Here is a 12,479-nt window from a genome sequence, read left to right as displayed (position 1 = left end):
GAGGAGGGTGAACCATAAGGAATTAGAAACAGGCTTAAACTAGATAATTTAATAAAAAGAAAGGAATTAAGAGATCGGTATTGTGCAAGAATTGCAGGCGTTGAAAGATGTAGAAATTAAAGAAGATAAATTTTCTAATGTTTGGAAGTAGAGTGTGCAAAAAGATGAAACATGTCCATTAAACAACTTTTAATCTAATGATCTGGTTGTTATGTATTAGGACAAAATTTTAGTGGTTCAAGGTTTTAACCTTGAATATGTTAATTAATTAGTGTGAAAGATATTTTAAGTAGCAAAATCATCACAAAAAGCACAGACTAAACATAATTTTTTTGTTGTTGACAAATTTGGATTCTTTTGCCCCAGAATATGGTCCTAAAAACTTGGTTAAGAAAGCAATAGAAAGTTTGTGCCCCTCAACTCAATGTTAATTTTACTTTTTATGTATTTCACCATCTTTAGAAATTTGTTAGTGTTTGGAAAAATTTTTGACACTATTTATTATAAAGATGATTCTATGTGAAAAATAATTTTAAATAATTAAGAATTATTATTTTACTTAATAGTAGTCTAGAAAATTGAGTTCTAAAATACTCAAAGTTTTTTTGTCATTTTAAAGATTGATGACATTATTTTAATTGGCAAAATATAAAATTTGAACAAAATCAATTGAATAGTTTTTGAGTTTTTAAAAGTTTCTGAAGAGTAATTAATTTTAAAGAAAATTATTATTTTTGAAATTTAATTGTTAATTATTCAGAAACTTATACTTATTTAATTAAAATTTTTTATTTAGAGGTTTAAACTTTTAATGGCTCTCCAAAACAAATAATTGGGACCATATTTCACAAATAGTGGTTGTTTCTCATTTTTTAAGAATTATAAATCCAATATTATAGAAAAAAAAAAGTATGTTTATTCTGAGATAGTAAATTTTTGCATCTAATTTCATAATTCAAAATATTAAAAAATAAGGTAATAAATTTCTTAAGACCTGGTTTTTCAAGTAGACTTAATGAGAGAAAATCTAATTTTAGTTTTGTCAAACCCAACAAAAAGAAAAAAGTAGAATGCATCATTTTTGAAAGACTTGGGGGTGGGGGATAGAAGTTTATTACAAAAGTGATGCAGCCCATGTTTCTCATTTCATATCTGACTGTAAAATTTTCTCTTATCTAGTCTACTTGAAAAACAGACTTTTTGAAATTTTTATTTAATTTTATTATTTTCTTCATTTTAGTTTTGTGTCTATAAATTTGTTTATGTCAGAATTGAAATTCTCTGAAAACAATAAATTTCGCTGGCACAATTTAGGAAACTCTTTGGGCACAGATTTGTTGTTAATTTTTTTTAGCAGTACATTTAGTTTGCAGTGGCCAGGGAAGGATTGTGACTTTGATTCTCTTCCAGTTCAGAGATGCAGTTAAAATTAGAACATTCTAATTATAATTCTAACTAATAAAGTGGTCAAAATTTTAATTCATGATGAATTCCTATTGGCAGTAATAAGATATATTGATTAATTCTGCTTGTAGCATTCTGGTAACAATTAAAATCTATCTTATTATCCTGCATAGAACTCAATTTTAAATTTGATCTCTTAGTTTGTTAGAAAGTGGCTAGAATCCTGGTTATAAATTAAATCCCTTTTAATGATAATATGAATACTAATCTGTTTGTAGTTGTCTGTAGGTCAGTTAGTAGTGGTCAATCTAAATGTGTCCTCTCATCAGGCATGTAGCTGCAATGAAAATTTGAATGTTGTAGCCAGTTGGAAATTTCGATTGCAAGGTATCGCCCTGAGAAACAGGAAAGTGAGTACATAAAAACGTAGTAAAATAAAAACATAAATACTTATTTTAAGTTGAACAAAAGATGGAACATTTTTTTATGCATAAGATTAATAGCTTTTTCATTTGCGTCAGGAGAAATAAATTAAAATTGCTATTTAGAGATCTTTGTGTGTAAAAATAAATTAAATATACTGGTTGGCCCATGTGATTCGAATGAGTGATGACAATTCAATAAAAAAATATTGCTTTTTAGACCCACTGGAACGTGAAAGTGGGGAATGGGCTGATTTGGTGGAGTCTGATTTTCTGGCAATTAATGAAAAGAATTGGTGATAAAAGATAAATAGGAAGTTGTTATGGAGAAATCATCAGAGGAAAACATTGGCGCACATTATGCTGTCTGGCCAACTGTGATGATGGCATCTAAGATGATAATTCAATTATATATGAAAGAAAGTAAAGTGTACCTTCATTTTAAATTTGAACTGCTGTTAACAATAATCTAAGACAGTGCTGAATAATGTTGTTAGTTATACAAATACTATTAATGAATTGGTGTAACAAAAGTTATTTAGAAAAAATTAATCTTTATAGCATTTAAATTAACTTGATTTATATTTTAATGTATTAGAATTAGCATGATAGTTTTATAGTTAGAAATTTTATATGTATATAGCTGTCAATTCTACTGGCATTTGCTTATTTTATCGTCTCTTGGAAAAATTTAAAAAGTGTCCTGTTTTTTGTCTATTTTCAGAAAATACTCTTAAAGTGGTAAAGTTCCTGAATAAATCCCTATAAAAATAGATTTTTTAATCAATTTACTGCTTGTTTTGCTAAGCCTCATTTACTGTAATCAGTTCTTAAATGTTCTAATATTTTGATTCTTTTTAATTCAGAACTTTCTATTTTTAAGTTAATTAACAAATATATTATAACTGTTTAATATGAATTAAATATTTACTCATACTTGTATTCAAAAAATATAGTAGACACAATAACAATTTATATTCAAGTCTATTTAATATTCATCATATATGGAAAACATTACACTTATTTTAAATTTATAGCTATTCATGTAGTATAGTTAATGTACTTTGTAAGCAATAAAAATCCTTAAAATTCCCTGTTCAAAAAACATTTTAGATATTTTTCAATAACAAACAAAGAGCCAAAGCAAAGACCAGGGGATAGAGCGCTCACAGCCCAATAAGGTATTCCATAGATTGCTGGTCAATTCGAAATTCCGCACACGGCTTGTACCGATCACAGTGCTAACGTAAAACATCCTCAGTGGTAGACGGATCAAGGATTACAGTTCCCTTGCCATCAGACTAACCGTGGGAGGATTTCGTAATTTTCCTCTCCCTGTAGCTCAAATGCAGATTAGTTCTATCAAAAAGTCCTCCATGAAAGTTTTTTTTTCTAATACTTGATCCAGGAGTTCCCTTGTCTTTTGCATTGGGTTCAAAATTACAAAGCTACAGAGTTGAACACGTAGCCATTAACCCGAAAATTGGATCGGCTATTTATTGACGGTTATAAAATAAAATAGCTAATATAAAATTTATATTATTTTGTATTGTATATTTCATTGTTTTCTTTTCAAGTTGACAATAATGTATGAGTTTATTTCATTTTCAAGTTTTAAAATACCTCTAGTAACTTATGTTATATGGCAGAATATGACACAGAAACACACAAATTTATTGATGTATGAGTATTTATTAATTAGATAATAATATGATGCATAATGAACAATAACAACTGTATACACTGTACAGTATATCGAGCTCACGCTCACATATTTGCATTTGTCAAAAAAGTAGTATACATTTGCAAAAAGGAGAAACTGTATAACAAGTCATGCATGAAGCTTCAATTTTTAGTCTATATACAAAGTCCGATCTATATTGCTAATGAAGCAGATCTTGATCTCACAGAAATCAATTTTCACTCATAGCCTTGTAAAGCATAGTCATAGCCTTCAAGCTATTTCAGCAATTAATTATTCTACATTTTTCATTTGCTGTAAGAGATGGCAGATGTGCATGAATTTTTCTTTTTTAAGTATCGAATTTTTCATTTTAAGCCAATGCAAATTATCTAGGTTCATCTATAGTCCGCTTTTATCTTTATTATCTTTGTGAGGGTGAAATGGGTCTATTAGGCTTGTGGACTGGTCATTTGTGAAACTGCCCGAACTGGTCTGTTGGTGAAATTCGCTAGCTGTAATACCTAGATCAGGCTGTGGTCAAACGGCCTAGTTAAAATACAGTCTAGTTGTGGGTGAAACGTTCTAATGGATTCATTTTCTAGTCTTAATGGTGAAATGGTCTAGTTGATGGCCTCACTAATGGAGGGTGATAGGCCTAGTTTTATTGGTAGACTATTTGTAGGTGATGCTCCTTGGTCAATTTTAAGTCGATTCTCAGAAAACGGTCACGTTTAGACTACTCGCGTTTTCGCGTTGCGGTTTTTGCATCAAAGAATGTGTTAAAAGTAATGGCAACTATGATTTATTGTTTTCTTTGATGTATTTCCGCACATTCGCGAAAACACGTTTTAGATACTTCAAAAAATTGCAAAAATAAGAACTTTGTAAATTGTATATAACAGCAAATAGTGCTTGATTAAAAAAATAGAAATTTGCTAACTTATTCGTGAAAGGCAGCAATATTTTTTTTTAAAAAAGTAACTAAATAAGCGTTAGCTTCTATTTTTTAAAAAAAACAAACAAAAACAATATCCATTATAAGTGTTGGGAACAATATATAGATTTAGATCGTTTAAAAATAAGAATAATGGTTGAAAGTTTTAAAAAAAACCCATCAATTTTATAGTTTTTCGAATCAATTCATTAAGCATATTCACAGTACTCTATTGAATTCTCTATTTTACATTTTGGTAAAAATTGTTACAGCCATTTGGTTAGTTCTCTTCAGAGTTTGATTTATATGATTACATAAAATTTTTATTTTTAAAATTTTATTTTAGAATTGAGCATTTTTAAAATTTTGTGAAGGATATAACAAAATTAAAATTATTTAAAAGGAATTCGTTAACGTGTAATAATAAAAATTGTCACAGCCATTTGGTTAGTTCTCTAACAAGTTTGATTAATATGATTACATGAAATTTTTATTATTTTATTTTAGAATTGAGCATTTTTAAAATTTTGTAAAAGATATAACAAAATTAGAATTATTTGAAAGGAATTCGTTAATGTTAATATAATTATGAATTAATGTAGTCATACATTGAAAAAGTAGACAAGTTTTAATGATTTTCAGAAGTTTTACGAAACGTACAGTATATTATTAACTTCAAAAATTATTTTATCATTTTAAATATATGTAGTTTTTTGTGCAAAGCAGCTTTCATGAATGGTTGCAAGTTGGTGTTAATTAATAACATTAATCACAGATTAAAAAATATCTTTAACGCTAATTTTCTATCATTCCAATATTTGATTTTAGACCGAGCATTTTTTAAAATTAAATTTGTAGGGTATTTGTAGGGTCACCGGTATTTATTTTTAAATAAATTTGATATAACGAGTTCATGTATCATGAGTCAGCATACTTTGAATAAGTAGATCTGCTTCATTTAATTTTTTATTAAATAATAATAATAATGTTCTTCTTTAGAGGGATTTTTTTTAAAAAATTACACAAGAGTATTTAAGGACAAAATCATTTTAGGATTTCACTTTTTAAACAGTCTTTTTTTTTTCTATACATGCAGATTTTAGGAAAAAGGACTAGGGTTTAATAACAATATTAATCTGTTGAGAAATGCCAAAATTTAGTTGATATAAATGACCAGAAATTCCATTGGTTAATTTCACTTATCAACTTCTTATTAGTTACTAACTTGTAATCATTATTTATTTCTTCAGTCTAAGGCAGATGTTGTTAAAGCTACTTTGGCATTGGCTATTTACATATGTTACAATGCTACATTTATTTTTATTACTAAGTCTATTAATGAAAAAATAATAAAAATGCTATCCTAATGTGAATTCTGTGTTTAACTCAAATGAAACAGTTTTTACAGTTAGTTGTTCTGATGCGGCAATTCGAAATGTGTGTAAGAAATCTTGAGGCTGTGATTTTGTGATTATAAATGTAGAAACGAAGCTTTAGCTTCTTTTATTTTAGTTTAATTATCATTCCAAGATCTAAAAAGCTTCTTAAAAGCTTGAAATCTGTCCTAGCATAAAATTCTGGAACCTACACCTTTAAAAGTTAAGGAAAAATTCGTCAATATATCTCCTACCTACATGCTACTATATCTGTTCAATTTTGTTGTGAAGGAGGTTACCTAAAAAAGCTCATACAATTATTTTTACCCATTGTAGTTATTATTCACTCTTTTATAACATTTTATAATACAAGATCACCATCAGAAGAAAATTAACCCTTTTCATAAAATATTATTTTTTTCTTTTATATATATTGTACATATACCAGACTTATATTGTATAATTTCAATTTTTTTTTTATAATTTAAGTGCAGTATTTTAGCAAATAGGTATCAATTTTTAATTAATATGTACATATTCAAAAATAGGTTTAATAAAAATATTTTCCCTGTAATCTTTTAAGCTGTTTTTTTTTTAAATTTAAGTTTTTATTTAATAGTCAAAATATGAAGTACTTTTGAATAAATTTTTATGTATGTTTTTAACTATGGTGAAAAAAAAATTTAAATTTTTTTTTTCTTTAAATTTATTCTTTAAAAGTTTAAACAAGTTGAAGCTTTGCAGTAAAATAAGAACTAATTGTTATGAAATAATATTTTTGTCATTATCCAATTTTTTATTTGACAACTTAAAATTTCAGTTTCCTATTTCAATAATTAACATCTTAAAACATTTATTATTTATACTCGAAAAGTCAAAAGGAAATCTAGATTTCTCAATACAAAAATGATTCTGGTTTTAGTAAGAAATAATACTTTATCATCCATCTTTTTTTTCTTTGACAACTTAACATTTCAGTTTCTCTTGTATTTATGTAGTGTTTAATGACTTATTTACTTTGTCTTGCAATTATTGCTTATCGCGTTTGTAACTACCATCAAGCAAAAACTGACACATTCCTCTAGGTTACCTCTGCTTTTTGTAAATTGGATTACAGGTGTGCTTATCAGGTTGAAAAAATAAATAATTGCTGGAGGAAAATAGCTTTCTTCTTATATCATAGAGTTCTAATTTGCTACAAAAGCAGCAATGCATTCCCCAACTCATGTAAAATTGGAGATTGGGATAACACATACTTGTAATAAATTGTAAAGGCAACAGCTTTTAGTATAAACAGATAACGGTTTGGTACCGTTTTTGGAACATTTGGATCATTGCTGTAAGCCTGATCAATTACATGATGCATCTTAATGAATATATTACACATTACCAACTTAATATAGTTAGAGAAGGTTATTACCTTAAAAATTTTGAGATATTTTTTTTTATAAAACTATTTTCGAAATTCTCGCTATACTTTTAGAAAATATGTAATTAAGGTTAAAAGTATACAGCTTGATTTAACCGTTAATTCTTAAGCTCAACAAAAAATTAATCACTCCTTGAAAAACATAATTTAATCCGAAATAATTTACATAATTTAAAACAATTAATGTAATTCCGCCTCTATGCTTCGTAACTGCTTGGATTGGGTTAGCAACGAGGCTTTGTTGGTATGTTATTTCCAGTTTAAGCCAGTTGCTGCTCGCAAATTCACCAATTCGGTGAGGGGTCCTGACATTGGCATTTTATCCGTTCCGCATATCTCACATATTTCTATGGCGTTCAATTAAGGTAACTTTGAAGTCCTATCGAGATTTAATAGGGAGTATGATTGCACATAAAACGATTGACATATGCATAATTCCAGAGCGATGAATTTAGAAATTCTGGAGTATCAGTAGCAAAAACACCATGAAGATGTTGACTTAAAGGCTGCACCTGGTTATACGGAATATTAAATAAGCATCCTGTTTTATTTTAGTGCTTACCTTAGGAAACAGGCCCAATCTCTAGTATGAAAAACACCATTGACAAAAATAAGAAAAATCACAAATTACATTAGGAGTTTTATGATTTCCCTATGTGTGCCTAATTTTTTTGTTTTACGAGCTTCGATGTTACGAGGTTCATCTTGTTCTTGATTTTTGTAATAATCACTGCATTTTTTGAACTTATATCATCAATACATCTGTAGTATAATAATTGAAAGGCATATTTTTATTTTTAGTGAGGCATTATTTAATAACTTCATTTTAATTAAATGTTTGATCCGAGCATTATATAGTGTAAGAGAAATTGATACGTAACAGACTACCCTTTAAAAAGTTTTTGTTTAGTTTACTGCATTCCATCCCTGATGATTATCCCGAATTGAGATGTCGTCTGGATATTTACGATAGCTAGACAAATACAGTAAAATATTGCTTTTCAGATTTTGTTTTATCATGAGATAAAGCTCTAAAAGTATTTATATCGTATTTGGAATTGAAAGTTGTTTTTACATTTGTCTAACACCTTATTTACATGCGGACTGATAAAAAGCCTCTGAAAGCAGTCTTCTGACGTCCCTAGCCTGAAAAAAGGCTTATCAAATTTACACCATTCCTGGTGTTAAGAACCCCACTTTGGAAAAATTAATGAAAAATAACCACGTGACGAAAAGAGCCAATCATCACACGTCTTAATTCCAGTCAGACTCGAAAATGTCTTAGCGACGCAATGTTTGCCTGAAAGCAGGCTAGGAGAATCGGGTGTGAAAAATCAGTTTTACGTAGGTCTTGTGACGTCACGAGCTTAATGTGAGGCCTTGTGTGAATACGGGGTAAAATATTTATGGATTTGAAAGCAATACAATAATTACATCATTTACAAAAGGAGAACTTCAATCCACTTAATAAATGTGTATGACGTAAAACTAAAATTACAATAAAATTTTTTAATTTAAACAAAAATAACTTTTAATTGAAGGACGGTTTACCCAGTGTATGGCGATAATGAACCCTGATAAAAAGGCTAGATAAACTAGGTTTGAAGTTCATTTTAAATTAGAATTACTATTTTTAAAAATTCAAGAGCGATCTTAAACCGAAGATGCGTTGTTTCTTTTCTTTACAGTAGACATATGATTATATGTTTTGTCTAAAAAACTTATGTGACTGAAAGTGTCTCACTCTTCCCTAGCTTTATATTGATGAGTTACTGTATAATTTTTGAATTACAATTTAGATTATGAAATGTTAATATTAACAAGTTTGCTTAGCTAAAAAAAAATGACTACCAATTTAAAAATTTATTTCTTAGATTACTATGAGGAATATTTATATTTTTCTATATCTAAAATTGACAAAAAGATCTAAATGTGTGGCACTAAATTCACTGATTTTCATGAAATTATAAAGGTGAATGTTTTTAAATGCAAAGGGGTACATTTATAAGAAATAAATTCTTATAATATATTTTTTTTAATTTATGGGAAAATGTTTCTTAAAATGCATGTTTATTTTATTTTTCTCTTATTAACAGTTATCATTAAATTTAAGGAAATATAATCCTTTTTTGTATATAAAAAATATTATTTGTTAATTTCTCATTTTATCGGGATACATTCATGCAATCCATTTATGAGATTTTTATAAGTTCTCTTTAAGTAATTTCACTGACGCTGCAATGAAAATATTCTTAAGAATAGTGCATTGGTCATCGAGTTTAAATATTAAACATTCATAAACGTGAAATATTTATCGAGAAACTTATTTAGATGTGTAATAGCAAAAAAATAAATAATTTATTTTGAAAAGCAGACATTTAAAAGCAGTTTTTGTTGTTATTTTTGCTTTAGAAAACTTAAACAGTTAAAAAATCTTAATTTAGTAGTGAATATTTTTTTTGAATGTTTCGAACTGCTTTTATTTTAAAGTTGAAATATGTAATTGATCATGCTTTCAGAAATGATGTCATATCCACTTCCATCACAAAACGGCTTGGAACAATATTTAACAGTATTTTGCTGCAGTTTGTCAAAGTATTGAAAGACTTATTATTTATACAGGAATCATTTTTAAGATCAGAAACCCAATTTTAATGATTTTATTCATTTTCTTTTACGAATCATCACACAGTAACATAAAAATGCATAACTGAAAATAAAAGATTCGTTAATGAATATTGTTAATTCATATTTTTGATTGAACTTTTTGAGCATTTTTTGAGAGCAGTACCGCTTTGTGATGGTTTCATAATAAGTAAGGTGAACAGTGTTCAATAGAACTTGGGGTCCTTTAGTCAATCTTTTTTGGTTTTGAGAACTTTAATTGCAATAATTCGAAATGCGTCTTGACTATAATTTATGGCACAAAAATGTTAATGAAAAAGTTTTACTGTTAAGCGAGTTTTTCCGTTATTGAAAATTATTTATTTTCTTTTAAAAACTTTTATTTCGATCTAAAAATTAATGTTCATGACGATTGTGGTGTAGTTTTAAGAAATGTTTGTCAATATTATTTGCACGTTTTAAAATATTAAATATCCCAATGTATTAAAATGCACAAAGTTTCTGTCTGTGAAGGTAGGTACAAAAATGTCGGATCTGATCACCTTACGGAAGAGGCACAAAGATTGCATGGAAGGAAGCCAAAAAATAAGTAGTAATAAAAAATGAAAGAATATTTCGGAAAGCGATAGGAAGAAGAAAGAAGAAGGCCACTAGAGGTTTGTTCTTTCTGTTGCTAGAGCAGTATGAAATTCTCCTGCTGCGATGGCTTGATGACGGCGAAAGTGAGGACGAAGCCGACCGTGAAGATGCCAAAGAGCAAGGGGAAGACGCCCTTCGATACGTTGTCAATCTGTTTAGCAAGTCTCTGCCTGTTGCGACTATCGGGAGTGACAAATAGCTGAGGACGTCTGAGCCATGCAAAAACAGAAGCAGCGGCCCTAGCTTTGTCACTCTGCAGCCTATGGTTCAGAGCTGCAGGGGGTTCTGTGGCAGCTGGGGGAAGGACGGCGTTCGGGGTCGTTGCAGGCGTCTGCTGAGGCTGGGTCGGCTGCTGGACGTTGGTGTCCGAAAAGACTCGGCGGCTGTTGGTCTGAAAGGGAAGGAAAAAAATCAGTTCTATGCCCCACAAATGTCTGGTTTTTACATTTTAAATACTAGTTTAAAGATTTAGATAGTTTAACAAATTTCTTGTTGTTTGGAGTCTTACAATTTCTCCAATGTTTTGGGTTAACCTTGCAAAATGTTGAACTTCTTGTACAGGGTAAAAAGTTATTCTCGAATTCATCATACTCTAGAATTCATTCATTGATCATGACGATGAATAATCATGGATAAATAAATAAGAAAAGAAACTGCTATCGAAGTTTATTTTTGTGTGTTTTTGAATGCTGAAGTCTCCAAGATACAATGAGGTCGCTTACGGATTTTAGGCAGAAAAGACAAACCTTTGTCTATCTCTGTCAGAGTTCAAGAAAATCTCTATCTCTGTCAGAGTAAAATAAAACTCGGGAGCGTTGAACAGAGTAGAACTATTGTTATGAATTTTTACGTGAGGATAATAGCATAAAAATTATTTAAAAAGCCAATGGTCACCTAAAATTCGATTTTAAAAGAATTGCTGATTTATTTAGATAAAAAAAAATGTTTTTTTTTTTACTGTATTTAGCTGATCTTTACCTGGGCAAGGGACGGGTTCTTGAGGGATTCAGGCACGGGCGCCGAAACTGGACGACCACCAGAAGTACCAGGCAGCTTTCGATACAAGTAATTGACGATGATGAATTCCAGCATGGAGGCATAGATGAAAAACATACACACGCCATCCCACAAATTCATGGCCGTTAAATTGGAAACGACCGGTAGAGTGGAACGGAAGCCATTAGTAGTAGTGCAAAAGTTCAACATAGTTGTGACACCAATCATAACCCGTGCGGGCACGGCGTTTATGTCCAGCCAGAAGCTGATGAAGGAGCTTGTCACCAGAACGACGCCCGGAACAAAAACGGTGCTTATGTAGAAGGACTTGTCTCGCGTGAAAACCAGCAGTACTCGTAAGCAGCTGTAATTTCCTGAAAAGTAGAAAACAAAATGTACCTGGAAAACATTTCTTTACTAATTCGATGTCTCATATTTACTTTTTTACATATTTTATCATAATAAAATGCTTAATTTTTCAATTTTTAACCCCTTCCTTCTCGCTCCCGTGAAAATGACGGGGTGAGGTTTCTCCCTCTATTTCTCGCTCCCGTGAAATTTCCGGGCTGGAGTGTTCAGTAGTAACGAGCCAATAAGAATGAAACTAATTCATTTCTTTTTCCCGGAAAAAATTTTATTTCTCATTTTACACACCAGATGGCAGTACCAGGATATTTTTAAGGTAATTGTAGATAGTTAGTTTATTTTAAACTAGATGTCAGCACTAATCAAATACGTGTATTTAGCAAAATAGGCACTTTTATGACCGTTTTCTTGAAAATCAACCGATCGTTAAGGAGTTGTACTAAATTAATATGTAAAAGCATGTTAGCTCATAAATATTTAAGACTATGAGTATTATTATGAATCAATATAATCCAGTTTCGAAAATTTACTTAATATATTGAAACTCACGTTCGTGCTTTTATAGCTGAGTAGATATATTTTTATATACGCATTAAGGGTCGCT

General features: G+C 29.6%; 1 protein-coding gene across 1 annotated transcript in view; it reads right to left on the bottom strand.

Moving 5' to 3' along the window:
* Window positions 1-3,498: 3,498 nt before the first annotated feature.
* The window catches only part of LOC107454945 (glutamate-gated chloride channel), a 116,661-nt gene continuing 107,680 nt past the window's right edge, over window positions 3,499-12,479 (bottom strand). The window contains exons 8-9 of the mRNA XM_043040940.3: window positions 11,492-11,883; window positions 3,499-10,904 (exon numbers count right to left, since the gene is read on the bottom strand). Coding sequence (XP_042896874.1) covers window positions 10,548-10,904; window positions 11,492-11,883 — 749 coding nt within the window. The 3' untranslated portion in view covers window positions 3,499-10,547. The remainder of the gene's footprint in view (window positions 10,905-11,491; window positions 11,884-12,479) is intronic.

Source organism: Parasteatoda tepidariorum, chromosome 2 (assembly GCF_982258835.1).
Source record: "Parasteatoda tepidariorum strain Cologne lab strain chromosome 2, Ptep-v5.0, whole genome shotgun sequence".
NCBI classification, from domain to species: Eukaryota; Metazoa; Arthropoda; class Arachnida; order Araneae; family Theridiidae; genus Parasteatoda; species Parasteatoda tepidariorum.
The sequence above is the reverse complement of the archived record's forward strand: the minus strand, read 5'-3'. Positions and strand labels throughout refer to the sequence as shown.